Consider the following 27,453-nt stretch of genomic DNA (forward strand, 5'->3'; position numbering starts at 1 on the left):
GCTCTGGGACAGTGCTGGTCAGAAAAAAAACTAGCTGTTTGTTCTGATATTTCTTTATTTCTTTATTTTTCTGGATTATGTGTGTGTTTTATATAGTTATTTTTTTCTCTAGCTATTACTGAACTGTTTGATCTAGAAACACAAGCATTTCGCTGCACCTGCGATAACATCTGGAAATCTGTGTACGCGACCAATACACTTTCATTTGATTTTACCATGCTCACCCCTTTCAGACGCAGATCCCTATGGCAACCATTCATGTCAGCCCCCTAATCCAGTGGCTGGACACCTAATGAGACATCACACATTACATCACATCAGGCTGCTCTGACACTACGCTCTAGCAGCTGTCCCTCAGTAGATAGTACACACACACACACACATACATACATACATACACACAGCAACACCCTCCCACAACAACACCCTCCCACCCAAATCAGACAGAAGAAACAGATTTAGACCCACAGGGGCAGATTCCATCACCTCCATGGCTTTCTCTTTTCTACCTCCCGGTGTTGGACGTGATAGCATAGTGCGTACTGTAGCAGAGCTATGGATGGCGTGGTGGTGGAAACACGGGGCATGTGTTCTCGCCTCTGCTCTGTGGGCGTTCGTTATGAGCTGCTTCAGATGCGTGTTGTGGGTGATGTAATGAGCAGGCAATCCGCAAGGCAAGCAGGGAGGCAGGCAGTCAGTAGCACTGATCACTGATCACCCGCAAATCAGAGCTGGTTGTTGTCATCCATGGTTAATATGTCTCTAGGTCTGCCAGAACACTGGTCTAATATCCTCCCAGCATGTTATTGCCTCACCAGGGTAAACGTCACTGACCCTGGATCAGGTTTGGAGAGTAGAGGTCCTTCCTAGAGATCCAGCCAAGGCTTCTCTCCCATTTTTTTGTCTGATCTCAGTTCTATATTTGATCTCGTGTTATTTACGTTATCCCTACACATAACCTAGCTCATGGGAGCTAGCGCTTGTTATGGCAGCTGCTTTTTAAATGGGATCGAATGGCACCACTTCCAATCCAAAACGACACCCAATCCCGACCTGAGGCTGGGGGGGGATCTAAATCGTGGTAATATGATGCTCGTGGACAGGGGTCCATAATCACATGAACTGATTCCTCATCATCCTGGGGCGCTCAGAGAAATCTCCCAATCCGATTATGGCGTAACCCCCTGACTCAGTACATACCACTGGGACTAGGGGGCTCTAGGGGTGCTAACAAGGGGAGCTCTGCTAACCCCGGGGGCTGTAGGTGTTAATGTGCCCTTAGGCCCCTAGGCTCTGTGAAACTCCACTCCCTCTCTGTCTCTCAGGCTGTGGGGATCATTCTCAGTTTTCGACTGTGCTTTGTCTGTGCTGATTTGACTGTTATGGAGAGTGCTGATTTGATCTCTCTTCGTGACTTTATTAATGCCTAAGGATGCTTTGAGAAACTAGACCTTAATGCTTTTATTGTATCCAAACATCACGCCACCTGAAGCTAATAGACTGCCGCATTTTTTTACATTTCGAGACAGAGCCAGAGGGGGGGAGGGGCATTCGAAAAGTAAGAATGAAAGGAATATTTAAATTTGCTATTTAGCCTTGAACCTCCCATTCAGAGAGGCATGGTAGTGTCTCGCTGCCCGATCGTCTGCCGAGTCGAGCCGCAGCCGGGCCAGCTCTCTGCGCAAACCCTCCGTCACATCATTCAAATGAAAGGCACCCAGAGAAAGATGACAAACAGTTGAGACGGAATACTGCGTACCCCCTCCCAAACGTTACATAATCAAACAGTAGCCATCTCTAATGAGACTGTGACTCTGAAACAGTCTGTAAATCCTAGTTTGTTGGCTCTGTGAGTTGAGACCAGAGACAGACAGGATGAGATTCACTGATCTCAAGGCCAGAGTGTGATGTGAACAGCTCTCCTTAATACACATCTCTACATCCCTCCCTGACTCACCCTGAAAGAGATAGATAGAGAGGATGATTCAGTAGTAGGACAGAGGGACAGACAGACAGAGAGAGAGACAGGGAGAGTGAGAGGGAGGGGCATCAATTTATTCCTCCACTGCAGCAAAGGTGTGTCAGGTTGCTGAGCCCCCCTCTCCCCACCTCAAAAGTTCCGATAGGACTGTAAACAGGAGGCTGGGAGGAGTCTGGGAGGAGTCTGGGAGGCCCAGGCAGAAAGGAATCACAGCAGAGATGAAGGCTGAGCTGCCCTGAATCACCTTAATCCATTCCCCCACATTTAGCCTACTCCACAGGCATTGACGTTGTACTCTGTACACGTCACAACAGGATGAGGAAGGAGGGAGATAACGACCTCCTGCTTTTTGAGGTTTTTGGATCGTACTCCCAAATGAGTGGTAAAAAAGTCCCATGAATAATTGATCTACACAAGCAGCACAGAGTAGCAATCAAAATCTGCTGTCCTGCTTGTTAGAAGAGTCTGCTTGCCCTTTTGGAGAGAGTATCTACAGAGTGCAACAGTTTTGGGCCTTGGTAAAACCTAACATTACAACTGAATGAGGCTTGATTTTACAAATTCAACCTCATTCTACACCTTGCACTCCATACAAAGTAATACAGTCTTTGCTGCTTACTGTAGATCACAGCTAACTAGCACTGCTGAGATTTGCCCCATATACGTACTGTGTCACAACTTCTCACCACATGTTTTGCACTGCAGTGCTAGCTAGCTGTAGCTTATAGTTTCAGTACTAGATTCATTTGATTGGGTGGGCAACATGTCAGTTCATGCTGCAAGAGGTTGGAGGACGTGTAAGTCTATGGAACGGGATGAGAACCATGAGACTCCTAGGTTTTGTATAGAAGTCAATGTACCCAGAGGAGGACGGAAGCTTGCTGTCCTCCGACTACACAATGGTGCTACCCTACAGAATGCTGTTGAGGCTACTGTAGACCTTCAATGCAAAACAGTGCGTTTTAATAACCTGTTTGGTGACGTGAATATATTTAGTACAGTTTAATCTAAAAATTATAACTATTTTTGTTTCACTATTTTTATTTTCATGAAACTCACTGAGGAGGATGGTCCTCCCCTTCCTCTGAGGAGGAGCCTCCACTGCCACACACACACAGTATGTCCAGTGATCACAGTTCCTCACAAACTGCACAGAGAGCAGCAGGCTCAGTTCCGTCCATCCCCCGTGGCTCTCATCCTCTGATCTAGAGTCAGTGGTCATGGCAGAGTTATGCCAGCACTCCGTGCCATGCTGCCAAGGCAGGCAGAAAGATACCTGACACCTCCCGGCGCCTACTCCAGGAAACACATTAGGAGCGTGGGAATTTCGAATTCCAAACTGCATGCCCAGGCAAAATGTATTTATTCCTCTTACCTAGTCACACCAGCGGGCCAGCAAAAACTTCCCCAGCTATTTAAAACCAGAGGAAGTGGAGGTGAGCAGGGTTATTTTGGACCAGTGTGGCCTGGTGGGGGCTAAGATTAGCATATAGCAGCTGGTAGCATGATCAGTAGCAAGGGGATTGACAGATGGGCTAACACTGTGACTTCCTTCTAACAGAGCAGATCTCTCATCATGGCTAGATTTCATTCCAAAACGTTGATCATCCCTATCCTTCTGGCCTCATTCACTTCCCTCTGACTGACTGAATAGGTGTGACTTCAGCTATGAAGCCTTCATCTAGTCAGTCCTGTAAGATCTGTGAGAGGGTGAGCCAGGACAGTGGAGGATGCAACTTTCTGGAATGAAACCCAGCCCTGACCTGTAGTCCTCTGGGGGTGGGTCTATATCTGCTATGCTGTGTCTCCTTCACCCAGTAGACTTGTCAGTCTGACCCAGCCAGGGCATGAGTATCAAAGCCCTATCTACATCCCATTACCACCTTTATGTGTCTGGCTTGCTGGTTGGCTGGCTGGTTGGCTAGCTGGCTGGTCGGCTGATTGGCTGGCTGGTTGACTGGTTGGCTGGCTGGCTGGCTGGTTGGCTGGCAGGCAGGAGAATGTAGGCCAGCATCACTTCACACTTCCTGGCCTGCTTAACCATATTCCTCCCTGTCAGGTCTGGAGGGGTACAATTTTCCATGCATTATTCATAATGACTGTCTGCCCATGCAGAAGGCCAAACCTTCATTATTTTTGCAGTAACTACTTCCACTCAACTCCTTGTGTGTGTGTGTGTGTGTGTGTGTGTGTGTGTGTGTGTGTGTGTGTGTGTGTGTGTGTGTGTGTGTGTGTGTGTGTGTGTGTGTGTGTGTGTGTGTGTGTGTGTGTGTGTGTGTGTGTGTGTGTGTGTGTGTGTGCGTGTGTGCGGTTCAATCGTCCATTTTGGCAGTTCAGTGGCACAGGGATTTGATTTTCTCCTCCAGCCTCCTGTTTGTTTTCTCTGCTGGCTGTAATTGAGGCATTTGTTGTCGTGACGATTGTCAGTTAGAACCTCATTATCAGATTTATCAGGGCTGGCTGTCTCCGTGTGTGTGTGTGTGTGTGTGTGTGTGTGTGTGTGTGTGTGTGTGTGTGTGTGTGTGTGTGTGTGTGTGTGTGTGTGTGTAACATAGTCACTGTGTGCGTGTGTGTATTGCGTGTTATGTGGTCCAATTCTCCTTTCTCTCCTCCTCAGTCAAATGATATAAGTAGGTTAGAATGTGACAGTGTGCAGTGGCTAACCCAGAAACAGACATCAACAGCGCTATGGCAACCTGATTGTGTAGAGTCTGAATGGCCTCATTGTGGGCTGTGGGAGTAGCTATGACCCTATGGCTACTGTATCTGTAATTATATATGAAGACCTATAGAATTACAGTCAATAGGTCTTACCGCAATCCTTCTCATTCTAGGGACCTCTCAGCCTCAGTACTATCTGTCTGTAGTATGACCCGCTCCCTCCTGTAATACAGGCGGTCATGTTGACACGTTGCCCTTCAGTGGTGTCCTCAGCTTTTAAATGTGTTATTTACGCTCCCCGTGACCCCTCACTGAGCTGTCAATCATCAGGTCTTTTACACGCCCTCCTGCTCACCACATCCCTCACCTTGATTATAGTTTATCCATTTACCCACAACCCCCTGGGGGAATACAGCCAGGGACCGGACGGGCATCTGCAGAGTTGAGTCACACACCGCGCCGCAGGTTTCATTTTCAATTTCCGTCAACAGAGGAAAAAAGGAAATAAACTTGACTCATTTTGTACATCAACATGATAATTCCTCGTCCATTGACATCATCTCATGAATGTTTCATCACTGATATTGAACGTTAAAAAAACGGGTCCTCTTTTCCCAATCGCACATCATAGTGTGACAGAGGGGCAATGTCAGACATTGTCAATCAGGCTTTATTGGTGGTGGGTTGTAGAGAATGAGCCCAGTGTCTTCCAGGGCTCTTGGACAGTAGCTTTTAAGATGAATATCCCTCGTCTGGGCCTGCTGGTGAAATAGGGAGACATCGTTAGAGGAAGGAGAGTAAAGCTGCCATGGCCCATGGTTCTCCTTTGGACTCGGTGTGTGTGTGTGTGTGTGTGTGTGTGTGTGTGTGTGGGTGTGTGTGTGTGTGTGTGTGTGTGTGTGTGTGTGTGTGTGTGTGTGTGTGTGTGTGTGTGTGTGTGTGTGTGTGTGTGTGTGTGTGTGTGTGTGTGTGTGTGTGTGTGTGTGTGTGTGTGTGTGTGTGTGTGTGTGAGACTCCTATTAGTCATTCAGGTCAGACCCGTCTCGGAGCTTTGCTATTTCACACACCGTTTGGTGCCTCTGATTGAGATTTATCCACGTCATTACAAGGCACCCATCTCAAACACTGTGTGTATTACTAAGACTGTGTGCATAACTGTGTGTGTGTATTACTACGACTGTGTGTGTAACTGTGTGTGTATTGCTAAGAGACTGGAACCTGGCGGCATGTGCCACTGCTTTAGGCAGCTTAGGCTGGAAGGCAAATGCTGTTCATTGACGTGAATGCAGGTATATGAATTCATGATTGACATGGATGGAATCAAGGATTGCCATGTCGGAATACTTTAACATTTTGTTCTATGCAGTTATTTCGAATGACGTTTCTCTTCATTATTTTGTGGCTGTGACAGTTTGATAGGGAAGATGGAGAATCCAAGGCTGTGGAACTACTAAATATCCTCTGTCTGTCTGATCAGCGTCACATCAAATCTTTTGAGGCATGTGAACGAATAATAATAGTGGCTGGAAAGAATTGAAAGTCTCTGATCGATAGCCGTTTTTTCTCAGTCGAGTGGTCAGTCAGACAGAACGTTTGTCAGAACAACTCTGCTTTTAGTCTTTGGATAGCACCATGTGTTCTTATAGTTAGTCTCCATTAACGTCTAAGACTGTTGACGTCAGCTCCCCCTCTCCTCTGAGACAGAACACCCCATAATTACTCTGCCAGACTCGGATCTTCAAATCTGCTAGGCAAAAAGGTGAGGGGGCATATGGTAATAGCCAGGTATTAGATCTAGTCTGCTACTCTGCTTATTTCCTGTGTGCTTTAAGTGAGATGTAAGGCCTAGATGCTACAGTACAGTGATTTAATGAGGAAGGAGACTGGCATACAGTTTAGACAGTACTGAATTAATGTTGGATGGACTTCACAGCCCTTTGTTGCCATGTTTGCTATTTTTATGTTTGATCAGAAATGCTACTTTGGACAAATACAAACAAGTTCATATATTTAGACAAGAAGCTGCTCCTTTTGGTGGTAGTTTTGTAGTCCCCACGGTGGAGCTCAGAGCTGCTTTTCTGCTTTGTCATTAGTCCCCACGATGAAGCTCAGAGCTGCTCTTCTGCTTTGTCATTAGTCCCCACGGTAGAGCTAAGAGCTGCTCTTCTGCTTTGTCATTAGTCCCCACGGTGGAGCTAAGAGCTGCTCTTCTGCTTTGTCATTAGTCCCCACGGTGGAGCTTGGAGCTGCTCCCCAACATCGTAGTCAATACCCTGGGGTTACCAGTCCCAGTCACGATAGTCCGTCTTTATATGCTGCTGCAGTCAGTCCTCCAGGCCCTGGGGGGCAGCAGAGAGCTCTGAGGATGTCAGCCCAGCCCCGTGGCCCAGCCTTTCAGCCACAACTAGGATCCAGCTCTTCTCCTCACAGAGCCTTGAGGAAGGGTCTTGTCTCTTGTAATACCCCTTCCCCCATCCCCATAACAATCACACATGCTCAGGTGGACAGTCTCCATAGCAACACTGGTTGTCGTCATGGCAGTGGTGGCCTAGTCTACTGTGCTGCAACATGGATGATGTAGCTGTTGTTTACCAGCAGAACCAGCTAACTGTAAGCACTCAGAAGCCTGCAGCAATGCAGAGTGGAACTGCCTCATTTGTTACTATATAACGTTATTAATTAGAGATTATGCCATATTGGTCTTCATCCATGGAAGGTCCTTTCTTTGAGCCAGAACTATACCAAGGAAGGTCTTGCTCAGTGTTTTGAAATGCAATGATTTAGATAACGTTCCAAAATGGACTTTAAAGGAATTTCAATGTACTCTCAGGATGCTACCAATCTTATTTGTGATGCTTTGCCCTCTATCAGGTTTAAGCCGCACACTACAATCAATGCCTTTCCCCCAAGTTCTGCTTCCTCTTAATCCCAAATTAGACATTCATTAACAAATATTTAACTTGATAGACTGGTGCGATTAATAGAAGGAGACAGCAGTAATTGTTTGGCTATATCTGCAGAGGTCATTATGGCTGCGTTTACACAGGCAGCCCAATACTGATCTTTTTTTCATTAATTGGGCATTTTGACCAATCACATCAGATCTAATCACATCAGATCTTTTAACATCAGATCTTTTTCAGAGCTGGTCTGGTTAAAAGACCAATTACTGAAAAAAAGATCAGAATTGGGCTGCCTGTGTAAACACAGACCAAAGTCCACAATCTTGGGAGCACATCCCATATCTCGTGGCACTCCGCAACACAGTACCCCTAGCGGGTAGAATATGTAACAATCAATGATATCATTGTTTACTGGCAGAGTGACGGAGGCAGGCTGTGTGGTGTTGTCTGAAATATCCGTGTTCACAGCTTGAGAAGCACACCGCGCCGGGATCGTTGCGCTCCATCTGTGTGCCTTTGTATGGCAGCAGGCGGCACAATAGTACCCTGGCCTACGCAGTCACTGTCAACCTGGCACTCACTTCACACCCATCCCGTATACAAAACATACACAACACCAATTGTTCGGCACTCCAATGCATCTAGCTTCAGCATCCCTGTCTCTCTCCAGTGATCTATATTGCTGATTGTGCTCACTGCTTGGTGTTGTTCTGGTTTGCCTTTTATGGCACTGATAGTATTGATGCAGGACTGACTGTGTATGTTGCTCTACTAGCTACTGTAATCGACTGTGTGTTGTACTGGACTTTAGGTTGTCCATGGAGGCTCTCCTCCCCCTCTTGTGAGGCTGTGGCTGGGAGTGCAGTCAGAAGAACAGCGATGGTAACAGTAATGAATGGCACCCTGGCAGCCTGGCACACTGCAGGTCACACAGACTTGGTTTGCAAACACATACAGGCAAACACACGCATGAACACATGGACACACACACACACGCACGCCTCAGCCCTGAGAAGCAGGGCGACCATCTCTCTTTCTCGACACTCGCGTCCCAAGTTGAAAACCTATGCCATGAGCATGTTATTACCGGAGAGCAAGGTATCTGTAGTCCATCTCATCACAGCAGCAGCCAGCTTACCAGTTGAGTTAGACACATGCATATGCCACACTCAGACAAAGACAGGCATGATTGAAGGTACAAACAGACACTTTCCCAGCATCTCTTGTGATGTTCTATTTGTACTGCTGTTGTGTACTGCAGCCCTCCTCTCCTCAGAAGCCATGTAGTCACTGATACAGCTAGCCTGTCCCTTTGACTGATGGTCTCCGCTTATCCAGAGTGGATCTGAGACACAGACTGTTGTAGTAGAACATGGGGGTCTGCCTCTTGTCCCTGTTGGGGGCCACTTATCCTATGGCAGGATTATTGATGGGCAGTGCATGGGACAGATGGCATGGTTTTATAGAGATTGATGCATACAGTACATACATATCTACCTACCTACAGATGTAGGATCTTGATTTGATCTCACTGTTGCAGGAGAACTTTCCTGCAATGCAGAACGTTTCAAACTTGTAGTGTATTTCAGATGTATTAATAAAGCTCCTGAAGTTTGTAATTTTCACTTTGAAATGTCAGACATTCATATCGTTCCTTCAGAAAGCATTCACACCCCTTGACTTTATCCACATTTTGATGTATTACAGCCTGAATTTAAAATGGATTGCATTTCAATTTTGTGTCACTGGCCTAGACACAATACCCCATAATGTCAAAGTGGAATTATGTTTTTAGAAATTTTTACAAATTCAGAAAAAATGTAACACTTAAATGTCTTGAGTCAATAAGTATTCAACCCCTTTGTTATGGCAAGCCTAAATAAGTTCAGAAGTAAACATTTGCTGAACAAGTCACATAATAAGTTGCATACACTCACTCTGTGTGCAATAATGGTGTTTAACATGATTTTTGAATGACTACCTCATCTCTGTAGCCCACACATACAATTATCTGTAAGGTCCCTCAGTCTAGCTGTGAACTTCAAACACAGATTCAACCACAAAGACCAGAGAGGTATTACAATGCCTCACCAAGAAGGACATTGGGAGATGGGTAGATGGGTAAAAATATAAAATCAGACATTGAATATCTTTTAGAGCCTGATGGTTATTAATTACACTTTGGATGGTGTATCAATACACCCAGTCACTACAAAGATACAGGCGTCCTTCCTAACTCAGTTGCCTGAGAGGAAAGAAACCGCTCAGGGATTTCACCATGAGGCCAATGTTGACTTTAAAACAGTTACAGAGTTTAATGGATGTGAAAGGAGAAAACTGAGGAACGACAACATTGTAGTTACTCCACAATACTAACCTAAATGACTGTCACGCCCTGACCTGAGAGAGACGTTTTATTTCCTCTATTTTGGTTAGGTCAGGGTGTGATGTGGGGTGGGCATTCTATGTTGTGTATTTCTTTGTTTTGGCCGAGTATGGTTCCTAATCAGAGGCAGCTGTCTATTGTCTCTGATTGGGAATCATACTTTGGCAGCCTTTTCCCCACCTGTGTTTGTGGGTAATTATTATTTCTGTGTGTGTTTTGTGTGCGCCTCAGTTGCGTCACGGATTTTTCTGTTTACCTGTTTATTGTTTTGTTTGGTTTCACCTCAATAAAGGATGTGGAATTACAGGCATGCTGCGCCTTGGTTGATTTACGACAGAGAGTTTGAAGATAGCGACCGTGACAATGACAGAGTGAAAAGAAGGACACCTGTACACAATACAAATATTCCAAAACATGCATCCTGTTTGCAAAAAATAACTAAAGTAAAACTGAAAAAATGTGGCAATGAAGTGAACTTTAAGTACTGAATACGAAGTGTTCAAATCATCACATCACTGAGTACCACTCTTCATATTTTCAAGCATGGTGGTGGCTGCATCATGTTATTGGTACACTTGTCATCAGCAAGGACTAGGGAGTTGTTTAGGGTAAAAATAATAGAGCTAAGTTCAGGCAAAATCCTAGAGGAAAACATGTTTCAGTCTGCTTTCCAAAAGACACTGGGAGACAAATTCACCTTTCAGCAGGACAATAACCTTAAACACAAGGCCAAATATACACTGGAGTGGCCTACCGAGACGACATTGACTGTTCCTCAATGGCCGAGTTACAGTTTTGACTTCAATTTGCTGGAAAATATATGGCATGAATAAAAAATGGCTATCTAGCAATTGTCAACAACCAACTTGACAGAGCTTGAAAAATATTGAAAAGAATGAAGTGCAAATATTTCACAATCCAGGTGTGCAAAGGTCTTAGAAATTTACTCAGAAAGACTCACAGCTTTAATCCCTGCCAAAGGTGATTCCAACAAGTATTGACTCAGGGGTGTGAATAATTATGTAAATTAGATATTTCTGTATTTCATTTTCAATACATTTGCAAAAGAATTCAAAAAACATGTTTTCACTTTGTCAATAGGGGGTATATTGTGTGTAGATGGTAATATTATTTTGTATTTAATCCATTTTGAATTCAAGCAGTAACAACAAAATGTGGAATAAGTCAAGGGATATGCATACTTTCTGAAGGCACTGTACATATTTACATGCATATTTATGAGGTGAATTAAGTGTCAGTATATGTCCCATCATACTGTACCATAGAGAGGGTCCTGATCACTCCCATCTATTGAAAGAACGTAGTCCCTTGAGTCCATGATCAGCTTGATGCATTCTGGCTCACGACAATAGAGGAGAGAACTAATGCATCCATTTCCGTTGTGGATCAGTATCGTGATATATCGACCCTTCTAGGTACAAATATCCCTATCTAATGTTTCACACCTTCAAAACAACCTATAGAACACGTAGAATTGCTAAGGGTAAATAGTGGTCCCCTTCAGCAAATTCATATCGTTAACTTTTAGTAAATGTGTATGCACGCTAATGTTTCTTCTCTCATGATCTGTAGTTACTAGTGTATATCAAGGTAAAACTCTGTCGTTCTGCCCCTGAGCAAGGCAGTTAATCCAATGTTCCCCCGGCACCGAAGCCGTGCCGAAGCCGTGGAAGTCGACTATGGCAGCCCCCCGCACCTCTCTGATTCAGAGGGGTTGGGATAAATGTGGAAGACACGTTTCAGTTGAAGGCATTCAGTTGTACAATTGACTTGGTATCTCCCTTTCCCTGTCCTTGCATTACTTTGAGGGGTCATAATTTTCAAGGCCTCAACAAAGTCCATTTTTTGAAGTGCAGTCTGTTGGCATCCGCAATGGCTAGTCCTCTAGCAATCGAAGTCTAGTCACTTGCGCCATCTAGTGTTCAATGCTGGCAAGGTACTGCCTCTAAGGACTACAGTACAATACATTATACAATATCACCACATTCACCACACTTCAGGCCTTCATATATAGACCATAACAATGACTGATGCTTGTCTTGGAGAGTAATTTTCTTCTATACTTAATGTACTCTATTCAAGCGTTACAGATTCCACGATAGAAATGTAAAGGTAATTTCCGCTTGAGCCGACAGCGTTTACCGTGAATGCAGTCTCCGCTAAAGCGGGAGCAATGGCTTTAATATTCAATCACGCTGTAAATCTGACTTTACGGGTTGCGGATTGAATAGAGCCCTAAGTAAAGTTCAGTAAACTATATTTCATCTTTTATATCTGATTAGACATGGAAGATGGTTGTTTGCTATAAGAACGCTTGAATCATGTCTTTAAGTTGGCATGATTAAATTATATTCTATGTTTGATTTCCCTTTGGCTTTGACAGTTTATGTGATAAAGCCATGTACAATGTGTTAATACTGTACCAGTTTTTTTATTTTTTTTAATCCTGCTTATGTGTCCAGAAAAACAGAGCTCCCATGTAAAAACCATCTTCTAATGCCTATTGTCATCTCCCGTTGATGTACGTCAATGCATTTGAGTCGAAAGTGGACAGGGCCTGCCTAACCGGTTTACCCGGCACATTAAAGGATCGTTTTCCATCCATTTTTTTTTTTTTTTGTAATATGAGAGGAAACTATTCTCTGCCCTCGGCAGGAAGTATCTCAGCGAGCATTTTCGATCACTTTTCTTAATTTCTGACGCAGAGAGCACAGCAGTTTAGTGACTACACTCCGGATCAACAAGACCTCCAAATGCATCTTTAATGAGCATTTTAGAAAGTCATAATGGCATCTCACTAATGCTCGTCAGTTAATGATCTTCTGCATGTATTGCTGGCCCCGCCTCTACGCTTTTAACGTCTACGCCTATGACAGTTCTTTGAATAATATGGTTTAAACTTTTGTAGCATCTTCTTGCTTTCATTCCAAGATCCGACGACTGTTTGCTCATATTGAGGACACTTTTGTTGGCTTCAGTTATGCATCGAAGCAAGACTTTTCCCTTGAGAAAATCTGCGTCAGGTAGGCGGCTCTTCACCTTTCCAAGTGTTTCTGCACATTTTATTTCAGTTTGTTTGTCTTCTAGTGATCTACCCTACTTTCTGATGCACATTGGATATTCTTATATTCCAATTTACTTTGTGTTTTACTGCATGGTCTGTGGCTGAAGATGGTTGTTTTTGACTGTTGAGCACTGTGGAGAGGCAGAGGCGCACGCCCTCTTGCCGGAGCTATCCATGGTGCTGAAGTAAAGATGACCTCAGCGATAGAAGTGCGGTAGATGTCTACCAAGTAGAACTAGTCGGAAGTTGACCGTTTATTATACGTAGGCTTGTATAAAACTTGATGAAGTTGATGGATAGAATTCGACATTTTACATATTGGTGCATATCAAGTGTAACAAACATATCGGTAATATTTTAAACGGTATGTATGTTGAAAGGTGATATATTTACAACAGATCACTCAGGTTGATATTATTGGATGATTAAGTTTGAAAAAGTATTACCTACCTAACTTTCTAGTAAAATATGTAGGCTGTTGTTATACTCTGGAGTCTTGAGTCTTTTCAGAAACCTGCTTTAAATATTGTCTATTCACTATGACTGTTATAGATGGATTAATGATTGGGAAATAGTTTATTTCTATGTAATTGATCGTAACAGGTTTGTCTTTATTTTTATGAACAAATCATTTTAAAAATGCAGGTCTTTGGCTTCTGTGCGTGGCAGTGTATGCAATATCCTACTAATGTACAGCACTATTGATCTATGGATCATGTGAAGTTTGTGTACGGCAGCTTCAAATCTGGACTGTAGGTGGCACCCTTGCGGAGGATTTGATTCGGATACGATGCACAGAGAGGAAACAGAGACGCTTTAAAGGGAGGAATGGGAAGTATAGCTACTGCTGCTTCTTCAGGGAGTTATTGTAAGTAGCCTTGTCAGTGAGGGGGGTGCTGTCTCCTTACCTATGTTTGATCTAGCAGTTGATGCAATAGCAGGATATGACTCCTGTCTTGTGAGGGAGTTTGTTCGATGACTATCCGTTTCACTGAGTTGCGTGCCATCGATTTTTTTTTACTCCCACGTGTAAAATGTAGATCGATTGAATCAGGGGCGTGCGCTGTTATGTGTTGCTCTTATGTACTACCAGCTCTGTCTCACGTCAGAAGTAGACGTTCCTCCATGTTTCTCAAACGTTACATTTCATAGTTGTTACAAACGTATATGTATCATCAACATCCTCATATTGTTTTGTCGTAAATAACTGATAAAAAGATGTGTAGGTGCCCCTCAGTCTAGGACTAGGTTGAAGATAACAATAAATATAAAGTATATTTTTTGACCTAGCCGTCAGTGCAAGGCAAATGCCAGACTACCATGGCAGCACGCTGGTCAAACATGTGGACACGAGCTTCCTGTTGTCGCCACATGCCCATCTCCTCACCCTTCTCTAGGGACAGACAGGATGTGAAATATTGATGATGGCTCAGTTTCAACCCGAGACTCATTTACTCCATCGCCCTGTCTTGTTTTATGCCAGTGGCTGCTTTCAGAGTTTTTCTTCACATGAGTGTATAGGTGGCAGAGGTAGCCCAATCCATCTTCCACTGTGTCAGGGCTTTTCCCACATTCTGAGTCATTGGTCACTGTCCCTCGCACTTGAGCACCACGGTCACGTTTGTTTGGGTGTCTGCAGTGAAGCAGGTGGGGGTGGGCAAAATCTCAAGGCAGTGTCGTTGTCCAAGGTACTGCAGTGGAGTTTGGGGATGCAGGTCGCCTTGCTTATCTCACACACATAATTAAAAGTGCTAAAATGATTGCAGGGACCATGGCTAATTGTATATTGCATGATAAGGAAAATGTGTTTATTAATTAGTGTGGGCTACGGGATCTACTGCGAGTGATACGCTTTATGAGAAATTTCATCCCCAACTTTTTGATAAATCTTTCGTGTGCGTAATGGTTATGCCTAAAAGACATACTCATTGAATCGGTATTGAATAATTGAAGGGACAGAGAGAGAGGGTACCAGAATATTCTCCTGCTCCCCTCCACCCCCACTCCCCCTCCCGGTTCCCCCCGCGCTAGTTCTGCGCCTGGGTAGGATGCTCCCTCGGAGCGCAGCAGTATAGCTTAGACTGTGCAATATGCACTGGGGTCTGATACTGTGTTTGAAGCGGTTTATTTCATATGTCGCCTTGTTTGAACAAGAGAGGGAAAACTAATTTAATCTCTCTAATAATTAGTCTCTCTATCCTCACCCGACGCTCTATCTACTAAACCGGTTTAGTCCGTGCACTGTACTAGCAGCGCTTTGCCCGTGACGGGGGAGATTAACGACGTAAAAGATAAGAGGAAAACATCAGCATTGGAAACGTTTTCTCTGCGTCCTCCAACAGGTGTTTTTCTGGCTGCGCATTAGCGCCGTCCACAACCACCTGCGTCTGCGCCACTCTTCATGTGCATGGTCCCTGCTTTTGTAGGATGGTGCAAAACGGCTTTTAGGGAAACAGCTGCGCGTTAGCTATGATGCTGAAGAAATGCCACTATTTGTGCTGTACGAGAGTGGAACATGTGTCTCGTCATTTTTTGTTGAGGACAGTTTTTTATTTCCGGAGATAAGATGCACCGTTACCGAGCTACGCCCAACAAAACCAACAGAAAAATTATCAACTTACAGAACATTTAATAGTCATCATTTTGAAGAGGAGTGGAGGTACTTTTTTATGCACTGACTGCATTTTGAATTGAATCTATTTATTTCACAATTAACGAGCAATGACTGCCCTTTGCATTTGAGGAATCGTTGGATGACCACTGCTCCTTGAGAAAGATTTTCAATAAAAGATTTAAAGAGGTAGAGGAGAACATTTTTCATAGTCTGGAAGTTTTCTCCGGAAAACCGTCAAACTGGCCATGGCTGCAGCGTTAGCCAGCTCCCTTATTCGTCAGAAAAGGCAGGCGAGGGAGCGGGAGAAATCTAATGCCTGCCGCTGCGTTAGCAGCCCGAACAAGACGAAGCCATGCGAGAAACCGAGCCGGCTGTCTATGTTCTCTCGGGTCAAACTCTTTGGCTCCAAGAAGAGGAGACGGAGGCGACCAGGTCTGTTTTGGGTATCGCTAATTCCGTTAGACCATCACAATTCATACATTTGATTTCTGTTTCCATTTCTTATGTTTCATCATCACTTTCCCCAACTCTGCTCTGTGCACCAAATATCAGGGCCACTGGACAACCAAAGTGGCTATATAGGTATAGGAACAACATCAAAATGTATAAATGATTCGATTTGATACATACATATATATATATATATATATATATATATATATATATATATATATATATTAAATATCCATAGAATGTTAATCAAAATCTATAAATACAGATTTAGATCAAAGGAAAGACAGTGAGAAGGTCTCCCTATGGATGTGTATTTTAGTTCATGCACAAAACTATGACATTTCAGACTGTTAATAACTACCTAAGTGATGTATTATATTGGTGCTTCTGCTCGTGTAATCCCATGTGGACCATTACAATAGAGCCAGCTAAACAGGATTAGAGCATAACACAAGCCCACTGTGGTCTTTAAATATCATTGCCATGATATTATCTGAATCCACAATGAGCAACCATAAACAAGACTCTATGCAGATATATTGCTTTAGTGTACTATCATGGGACACAGAATGTACAGCAGGCACCCAAGCATTTGAGTAGTTTTGTGTACTTTCACCAAGTGTAGAACATGATGAAGGATATTTATACTTTTCTGAAGAATATGTCAAACACACTTTGTGAAGTTTAACATCCTGTACACATGGATTCAACTTTATATTTGGGGATTTCAAAACCAACCAGCAAAAACTTCCAGGGACGTTTCCTGTACAGACAGTGTAGTTTAGTCCACGGTCTGTATTTCAGAGCAGTGCTCTAACAACAGTCTGATAAGGCATCCCAAGAGACCTCTCAGTCCCTGAATGGCCCGTGCAGTATATTCTGCCAAGGTGCGATTCATGTAGTTAGTGAAGGCTTAGCCTCTACTGCAGCTTACAGAGCCCAGACAGAACCACATCCACAACCAGACATCCAGAACCAGAGTATACAGTGAAACAGACCAGCTTGCTTTTGACCATTAGCTGTGCTACATACCAGCACTACCTTACGGCTGGTTCTCTGTGATGTTTACAAAGCTACATGAGCCGTGGCCCTTGGTTAATGAGCACCGCTGAGGTTTGCTGAGCGTGACTCAGCCCTGTGCTTTCAGACCAAAATGAGCTCCAGTTAATTCCTCTCCCATCAAGTTCACAGGCTGTTTCAGGCTGTTTTGTAAGTGCATTATGCAGGTGAGGGTGGAGTGGAGGAGATTGGGGCTGTGTTGCTCGGGGGGCTGGGGCTAAGCAACCCTGCAGTGTTCCCTCAGAACTGGACCCACACCATGATACCAGCCAGTACCCTCTTTCATCCCACCTCATCCCCCTCTTCCACCTCCCTGAGGCAGGACTGTGGAGTCGGGAGGGGACAGGGATAGGGAGTGTGTGGTTTACGTAACACATATGTGGAGCCTCGGCAGAAGCAAGATACTTTTCTGCTGCGGCTATGCGAGTGTGTTTGTGTATGGATGTGTTTGGGTGTGTCAGTGAGTGTGTGAGAAGAGATCCCTGAGCACGTCTCCTGGTAGAAAAAGCCACCCACTGATTTCACCTTATGACGCCATTCTCTGTCTTCGATACATTATTTCCTTGTGATGTAACACCTTGTGAATGTGTGTTTTGAAGGTAGCATGGGAATTTACAAATAAAGAAGTCTTCCATGCAATTTTCTCCTCCAATCCACATATTTTCATTCAATGCACTTTGAGCAACGTTGAGGAAATGCTCTTTATGGCTTGTTACAGGAACCCAGATGGCTACCCAGCATCACACTCAGTTTACTTATGAATAGTGGACTGACATTTTGGCGAAAAATCTCTGCCTTTGAAAAGACGTCAGCCTCCTGATGTATCGGTCTTAAAAGGTTCCTATAGTAGGGAGCCAGTGATGCAAAAAATAGCCAAAGCATGAGTACTTGCCAGGCGGTAACCTTTGTGAGGGTAGTAATGGCAGTATTGAAAGGTAAAGCACATGAAAGAGAGGATGAAAGGTGTGGTAAATCACGGTAAAGGACAGTCCTCTAGGGAAGGCAACATGGGGAAAGGACAGCTCTTAGTGGAACATGACACACTAAAATGTCAAGCTTGTGTCATCATAGACACTTCCAGGTTTGATTTTTTTATATAAGATATAGGCCACCGCCTTCCCAACTAAAATCTCTTTAGATGGAGTTTGAACTACTAACTTTGTTAATCCATTGACTAGCATAATTTGTACTTTGTAAGAGTGCACTCTTTAGTTGTCCCAGAACATTTCTTTGGATGGCATAGATGGACGGAATTCTTTTCCCACAATACATGGCCATCCATTACACCATAGAAGGAAGTTGTATACCCCATATTTAAAACATGGCATTTTCACTAGGGAACAAACAAACATGATATGGACAGTTGGCATAAAAAAAAAATCAAACAGTGCTTATCCTGCATAAATATTGACTCTTACTCTCAAGCACCTGCTCTCCATGTAATCCTCTCAGGTGCAGCCACAGGCCCCTTTGGAATAAACCCAGACTTCCTTTCTAGTCTCCCTAGTCCTTCCCTGTTCCTGTGTGTGGTAGAGATAGGAACTGTTTGCTCATACGCCGGTATCCATGGCTTGATCTTCTAGACGTCAGCAGAGATGTGTTTGCACTGGTCCCTTGAGCCTTTGGAGAGCTGAGAATGTGGCTACGCTGGGCCTATTGGGAGCAGGACTGGGGGGACTGGTTAGTTACTTAAGCAATAAGGCCCGAGGGGGTGTGGTATATGGCCAATAGGCCACGGCTAAGGGCTATTCTTAAGCACGACGCAACGCAGAGTGCCTGGGTATAGCCCTTAGCCGTGGTATATTGGCCATATACCACAAACCCCTGAGGTGCCTTATTGCTATTATAAACTGGTTACCAACATAATAAGAGCAGTAAAAATAAATGTTTTGTCATACCCGTGCTATACGGTCTGACATACCACGGCTGTCATCCAATCAGCAGTTTCTAATGTAGTTTATAACCTAGCGTGCCAGGATTATAGGATAGGATATCTTGTTATAAGATACATGGCTGGTGGATGGGTGAACAAGGTTCCTGTGTGGGCACAACTCTAGTATCATCTCACCCTACCCCAGTCCATTTTGGAGAGGGTGCACAAAACTGAACTGAAATCAGCATCTTGACTATACAACAACATCAGCATCTTGATGCAACTTCATCTTTCTCCAGGAATAAGACAAGCCTTGATGCAGGATCAGAGCCTGTCTCCAATCTCACACTCCCCCTCTTCTCCCTCCTCCCTCCTCCCTCTCTCCCCCTCTCCTCAGAACCCCAGTTGAAGGGGATTGTGACGAAGCTGTACAGTCGACAGGGCTTCCACCTGCAGCTGCAAGCAGATGGCACCATCGACGGGACAAAGGAGGAGGACAATGGCTACAGTAAGTCTCCTCTGCTCGGCTGGCACCAGGGACATATTCATTAGGGCAGTGGTTCCCAAACTGGGCTAAAAATCATAATACATCAAATAGAATGGTTTTATATAAATAATTCTAGCAACAACAGATTAAACCGAGGGGTCGGTGGAACAAGTTTAGAAGGTGCAATACAATAGAATATTATTAATCTACAATATAGGCTACCCTTAGATGCACAGCAGGGTCTGGGAGGCACACAGGGATCCACAGTACTTCATCAATGATCCATTTTTTAACTCAATACTTCTTGTATTCCCCCCAAAATGGGTTTGAACATAAATGCACTTTAATCTAAGCTTTCAAACTGGAAAACGGTCTCTCTGCCCCATTGGAAAATGTGTAGAATTGCAGGAAATGGTCTTGAAACCGGCAAATTTCTCTCCAATACGAAGAAGGAGGGCTTTAAAATGATATTTCCCTGGGCCTGAGACTTGGTAAGTCTTGCCATGTGCTGCAGCAGTCATAATTAAACTCCTTTTATAGCACTCTTGTAACGATCATCTGAAAGAGGGGACCAAGATGCAGCGTGGTGAATGTTCATATTGATGTTTTAATAATACAAAACACTTGAACATAAGAAACAAACAAACGCCAACAGTTCTGTCAGGTGCAAACCACACAACAGAAACAACTACCCACAAAACCCCAAAGGAAAACAGGCTGCCTAAGTATGGCTCCCAATCAGCGACAACGATGTACAGCTGTCCCTGATTGAGAGCCATACCAGGACAAAACAAAGAAATACAAAAACATAGAAAAAAGGACATAGAATGCCCACCCAAATCACACCCTGACCAAACCTTAATAGAGACATAAAAAGGCTCTCTCAAGTCAGGGCGTGACAACTCTAAAGTCATAATTGTGTACTGATTTTGAGGGGGTCCCTGATGAATTTGCTATCACGTAAGGGGTCTCCGGCACCAACAAGTTTGGGACCCCCTGCATTTTGCATCGGAAGACAAAAACTAGCATTTTTTTATTGGACAAGTTCAGGTAGTCCCTTACTTTTTAAGACAGTTTTCTTCCATGGGGTGTCTAATGAATACTACGTTGTCCATCAACCTAACCCATCTACTCCATGCTGATTCCAGACCATCATATTTCCCGTGTAAATAAACCCGATCATCAGTTAACTGTGCATCAACACAGTAAACAGTATTGGCACAGTAACATCAAATGAACATTTCCTGTCTGATTCCGTTTCAAAGAAGAAGCACAGCTTTGATCTGTACATTCTGCATACTGTTCTAAGTTGTGGCTGAATTTCTTTCTCGCTCGGATCACATTTGAGATCTCTCCACTGCTACACGTTTACTGCGTATCTCATACAGATAGACTTACACTGACTGTACAAAACATTAAGAACACCTGCTCTTTCCATGTCATAGACTGACCAGGTGAAAGCTATGATCTCTTATTGATGTCACCTGTTAAATCCACTTCACTCAGTGTAGATGAAGGGCAGGAGACAGGTTAAAGAAGGATTTTTAAGGGATATGGATTGTGTATGTGTGCGGGGTGAATGGGCAAGACAAAAGATGTATGTGCCTTTGAACGGGATATGGTAGTAGGTGCCAGGCGCACCGGTTTGTGTCAAGAACTGCAACATAGCTGGGTTTTTCACGCTCAACAGTATCCTGTGTGTATCAAGAATGGTCCATCACCCAAAGGACATCCAGCTAATTTGACACAGCTGTGAGAAGCATTGGAGTCAACATGGGCCAGCATCCCTGTGGAACGCATTCAACACCTTGTAGAGTCCATGCCTCGACGAATTGAGGCTGTTCTGAGGGCAAAAGGGAGGGGTGCTTCCTAATGTTTTGTACACTTAGTGTTTTTGGTTCAGTCTATTTGTATCCTTCATCGGAATTAAAATCCAGTATTATCCATTCCTCATATTTTCCAAAGCCTTTGAGATGTGTAAAACAAACAATAGAATAAAACGTGGCTTACAGCAATGATGTGGAGCATTATATTGTGTTTAGGGAGATCAGTCCAGTGGCTGATTGGCTTTTTAAACTGTTACAGACCTTAGTAACACCAGGCTTTCGGTAATCCACACAGCATTGATCATTCAGTAGCAGTACTCCCACTGCTCAGGGTGCAATGTTCTACAATGGGCAGATTAAAGTAGAGATAGGTAGCAAAACAAGAGCATACATCCACCAGGCACAAACACAATCCAACACATGTGGATAGATAGATATTAGATAGATGTACAGACTGATGGATGTTTGAGGGCCTCTGCACATGGAGAGTCCCAGGGTTTTCTGTGCAGGCTGTTAAGAGATGCACTCATCCTGATCACCGCACAGTCACTATTGACTGACAGCTGCTTCCTGCTTTGTAATTGCTGGCAACGGTATTGGATGTCATATACTGTTGTGACATTATGACGCTCGTCAGTAAAAACATTGCATTAAGAGGTAATTGACTGATGTCGTTATAGGAACACAAGTCCTACCCTGTCCTGATAACACCTCTACTAGAGTTGCCTTGGCAGAGTGGTAGGTAGACTATTAACAGCCTCAGAGCACTATTCCCTCCCAGCGTTGGCGCGCCCCGGAAGTGCCCGCCCTGCGCCCGTGCCTCATGGTGCCGTGTGGTTCGTCGTCAGGGCACGAATGTAATACCTGCGGCTGCCCGGATCACCATCACCCCGACGCTAAACGAATGTGGCATTCTGGGAGAATGTAAATTAGCCCCGACTATATTCAATTAGTCACTTAAGCCAGATGACACTTCTATCACACAAATGAACACCGTTCTGTGCAGCCTGCGTGTCAGTCAGCGCAATAACAGACTCGGTAATCGTCTGGTTTTATTATGTTGCCGTTGCAGGGAGGAGAGGAGAGGGGGAGGGATGAGGGAGGAGGGAGATATGAATAACATAGAGGGGAGGGAGCCTACTTAGAGAAGAGAAAATGAACACAACACACACCAACCACTCCCCACTCCCATGTTTCCTAGAGCTGGTTAGATAGAGCTGTTAACAGTTCCATGTTTCCTAGAGCTGGTTAGATAGAGCTGTTAACAGTTCCATGTTTCCTAGAGCTGGTTAGATAGAGCTGTTAACAGTTCCATGTTTCCTAGAGCTGGTTAGATAGAGCTGTTAACAGTTCCATGTTTCCTAGAGCTGGTTAGATAGAGCTGTTAACAGTTCCATGTTTCCTAGAGCTGGTTAGATAGAGCTGTTAACAGTTCCATGTTTCCTAGAGCTGGTTAGATAGAGCTGTTAACAGTTCCATGTTTCCTAGAGCTGGTTAGATAGAGCTGTTAACAGTTCCATGTTTCCTAGAGCTGGTTAGATAGAGCTGTTAACAGTTCCATGTTTCCTAGAGCTGGTTAGATAGAGCTGTTAACAGTTCCATGTTTCCTAGAGCTGGTTAGATAGAGCTGTTAACAGTTCCATGTTTCCTAGAGCTGGTTAGATAGAGCTGTTAACAGTTCTATGTTTCCTAGAGCTGGTTAGATAGAGCTGTTAACAGTTCCATGTTTCCTAGAGCTGGTTAGATAGAGCTGTTAACAGTTCCATGTTTCCTAGAGCTGGTTAGATAGAGCTGTTAACAGTTCCATGTTTCCTAGAGCTGGTTAGATAGAGCTGTTAACAGTTCCATGTTTCCTAGAGCTGGTTAGATAGAGCTGTTAACAGTTCCATGTTTCCTAGAGCTGTTAACCGTTCCATGTTTCCTAGAGCTGGTTAGATAGAGCTGTTAACAGTTACAGTCCTATTGAGATACGTTATGTAACAATTGGCCTGCTTTTCCCAACCAAAACATTTCCGCTTGGAAGAGAAAAATGATAGCTGGCTGAATAAGAACGGGAGAAAAGTGAAGCTGTTTGCACCGGTCCAAAAATAGCGTTGTTAGGCGCTGGGTGCTCTTGTCTCCATGGTGACGGGAGCGCAGTCCTGAGCTATGGTGTCTTGTGATGGTGGGAGAGGAGCTACTCAAATGTAAGTGCCACACACACACACACACACACACACACACACACACACACACACACACACACACACACACACACACACACACACACACACACACACACACACACACACACACACACACACACACACACAAGCATTCTAACATTGCTGAGGTAGCACTCATACAGCAGTGTTCGTTGATGTTTTTTTAAACTTTTGTTTACCAAATCCAGAGCAGCCCAACTTTTGCTCTAGCTGGGCAGGTCATTTTTACGGCATGGAATTATTTGAGATATCTGGAGGATATTTTTAACTTTTGAAGCAGTATTTTAAAATCAGACAGACTTCATTAGACAGGCAACATTCTGAACCATTATGCAAAATAACATCCAGCGCATACCAATTCATTTCCAAGTTTCCAAAGAGAGAAGCACCGATTCAAGACATTCTCAAAGGCGATTCACCCACCTCTTTCTCCTCGCTGTCATAACACTGCTTAAATCCGGTTATACCCTTAAACTAAGATTCACCCACATTGATCTAATTGGCTAATCAAGGCTTGGGGTTGGGAGGCGAAGCCTTTGTCGCCGGGTACATTTGAATCTGTGTTAGTTTGTCCCTCCTCTCTCTGTATGTTGAGCAGTAATATTTATGCTGATGATCTGAGCTCTGCTTTGTTCCTTCATAATCATCTCCTATATGAATGGTTCTCAGACTACAGTACAGACGGTTTGAAGTAGAACAATGCCATGAGATGTAATCACATGTTGAACGTAGTTAGTCTCTTATCAGGACTGGGCATGTGTTTTACTGTTATGTTTGTGTTGAACCTCAGGTGTTCTGTGAGATACAAGTAATTGAGTTTCCCCTCTCGAAAATCCCAGGCGGCCAATTGGCTGGTAATCCCACTGAAATGAAGTTTACCGCAGCTGTGTCTGTGTGTGGGTCTCAGCACGCAGCGAACAGACAAAGAGAGGGAAAAGGAGAGAGAGAGGGGAGAGAGAAAAATATTAAGCAGATAGGTCCATGTAGTCAGATGAGCCGCAGCAGAAATAGATGGGGAGAGAGAGAGAGAGATGGGAAGGGGTAGAGCGAGCATTATTAAGTGGAGAGATCCCGTCGTGCTGCAGGGGGATGAGCTGTAGCAGGAATGTGGTCGCCAATACCATGAATGTAACGGAATCCTGTCTATTCCCATACGGATACTTTCAACAACAAAAACACTTTAGCTACATCAACAACAGCAAAAAACTTCTATTCAGCAACAAGACCATTAGTGAGCTCGGGCACTGATGTTGGGCGATTAGGCCTGGCTCGCAGTCGGCTTTCCAATTCATCCCTAAGGTGTTCGATGGGGTTGAGGTAAGGGCTCTGTGCAGGCCGGTCAAGTCCAAGTTTCTGTATGGACCTCGCTTTGTGCATGGGGGCATTGTCATACTGAAACAGGAAAGGGTCATCAGGGTGAGCTCTGGTGGGACTGGGATCAGCCCAGGTCAGCAGGGGAAGAGAGGATGGAGGAGAAGAGAGATGAAAGAGAGGAGAGGAAGGAGGAGACGAGAGATGGAGGGAAAAGAGGCGGACAGGAGAGCAGAGGGTGTATTTACAGCATCATTCTGCAGTACTACCTCTACAGTGGGTTGGAGTAGCTTTTTACTTGATGAAATCCCTACTCCTCTTCTATTGTTCACCATGGAAGCCTGGGGAAACACAGAGGCTGTCTTAGTGTTAAGGTCAGGGGAGAGAGTCCATCACAGCTGGACTGCTTATATGGGCTTCCTCTCTGGAGGGAGGAAGTAGTTATTTAGAGAGGATCTGTGGTGAGACCCCTGTGTGGTTGTTCCTAGCACCTAAGTTCTTGAATCTGTCAGTAAACTAAGAGTAAAAGGGAGAAGCAGAGGACCAGTGCTGATGACAAACACATCCTCTCCCATTGTTCTTATGTTGCTGGCATCCTATCTGCTCCATATAGACGTGTGTGTGTGTGTGTATGTGTGTGTGTGCGCCTGTGTGTGTGTGTGTGTGTGTGTGTGCCTGTCAAGTGTGTGTGTCCTTATATTCCTGTGTGATTATGTAAATCCCCTCACACAGAGATGTGCCTGTCTTTATCCCATAGCCCAGAGTGACCCTGTCCTCTGTTACCAGAGGGCATGCATGTGGCAGCATGGCAGCATTGTGTGCAATTAGTGCCAGCCAGGACAGAAGAGGAGAGGGGGCAGGACACAGCAGCAAAGCCACTGTTTGGCTTTGATGTTGGCGTAACTAAGAATACAGTTACAATACATAACGGTAGTAGTTACAATAACAGCTTACAGTTACAATACATAACGGCAGTAGTTACAATAACAGCTTTACAAATACAATACATAACGGCAGTAGTTACAATAACAGCTTTACAAATACAATACATAACGGCAGTAGTTTCAATAACAGCTTTACAAATACAATACATAACGGCAGTAGTTACAATAACAGCTTTACAAATACAATACATAACGGCAGTAGTTACAATAACAGCTTTACAGTTACAATAGGACATAACGGCAGTAGTTACAATAACAGCTTTACAAATACAATACATAACGGCAGTAGTTACAATAACAGCTTTACAAATACAATACATAACGGCAGTAGTTACAATAACAGCTTTACAGTTACAATAGGACATAATGGCAGTAGTTACAATAACAGCTTTACAGTTACAATAGGACATAACGGCAGTAGCTACAATAACAGCTTTACAGTTACAATAGGACATAAGGCAGTAGTTACAATAACAGCTTTACAGTTACAATAGGACATAACGGCAGTAGCTACAATAACAGCTTTATAATTACAATAGGACATAACGGCAGTAGTTACAATAACAGCTTTACAGTTACAATAGGACATAACGGCAGTAGCTACAATAACAGCTTTATAGTTACAATAGGACATAACGGCAGTAGCTACAATAACAGCTTTATAGTTACAATAGGACATAACGGCAGTAGTTACAATAATGCCGGAGACGTGGATGTCGATTAAGGCAGCCCACCGCACCTCTCTGATTCAGAGGAGTTGGGTTAAATGCGGAAGACACATTTCAGTTGAATGCATTCAGTTGTACAACTGACTAGGTATCCCCCTTTCCCTAACAGCTTCACAGTTACAATAGGACATAATGGCAGTAGTTACAATAACATCTTTACAGTTACAATAGGACATAAGGCAGTAGTTACAATAACAGCTTTACAGTTACAATAGGACATAAGGCAGTAGTTACAATAACAGCTTTATAGTTACAATAGGACATAAGGCAGTAGTTACAATAACAGCTTTATAGTTACAATAGGACATAATGGCAGTAGTTACAATAACATCTTTACAGTTACAATAGGACATAAGGCAGTAGTTACAATAACAGCTTTACAGTTACAATAGGACATAAGGCAGTAGTTACAATAACAGCTTTACAGTTACAATAGGACATAACGGCAGTAGCTACAATAACAGCTTTATAGTTACAATAGGACATAAGGCAGTAGTTTCAATAATGGCAGTAGTTACAATAATAGCTTAACTTTGAGAAAAAGAGCACAAATCACCGTCTCTGTTTGCCTTTTTTTCAGCGAGCGTGAGAGATGATTATTTATTCATTTTTATCATTATTTAACTTCTTTAAGGCTACATCATTTGCCTCTCTCAACCGCTGCTCACACTATGAATACCCCCTCTCTGTTCAGGAGCAGACCCCTGTGGTGGCGGGCTGCCTCTCTCTCCCTTGGCGTATGAATGCAGTGTGGCCAGGGGAGATTGTCAGCTTCCTGGCTAGCACAGTGACAGTAGGACAAAGGTGTGAGCGGGTTTGGCATATGAGGATAGAGCCGGGTGGAGAGAAGTCTCTGTTTAGCCTGCTAAGCTAAGCAGTACTGTAGCTAACTCCATGGAGGAGACTGGGGTAGAGTGAAAGGATGTGGTTGGCAGGAA

At 43.9% G+C, this 27,453-nt stretch overlaps 1 protein-coding gene across 6 annotated transcripts in view; it reads left to right on the plus strand.

The window, feature by feature from the left end:
* The window catches only part of LOC106611730 (fibroblast growth factor 13), a 168,796-nt gene that overhangs the window by 116,480 nt on the left and 24,863 nt on the right, over nt 1-27,453 (plus strand). For 4 of the 6 annotated variants that reach the window (XM_014212242.3, XM_014212243.3, XM_014212244.3 and 1 more), the window contains one exon: nt 19,413-19,523. In XM_014212242.3, the coding sequence (XP_014067717.1) occupies nt 19,413-19,523 (111 nt within the window). Of the gene's footprint in view, nt 1-12,670; nt 12,976-15,100; nt 16,063-19,412; nt 19,524-27,453 lie in introns of those variants that run through there. The other 2 variants (XM_014212247.3, XM_014212245.3) reach the window with 2 other exon arrangements.

The sequence above is a fragment of the Salmo salar genome, chromosome 09 (genome assembly GCF_965601325.2).
Source record: "Salmo salar chromosome 09, fSalSal1, whole genome shotgun sequence".
In the NCBI taxonomy this organism is placed as follows: Eukaryota; Metazoa; Chordata; class Actinopteri; order Salmoniformes; family Salmonidae; genus Salmo; species Salmo salar.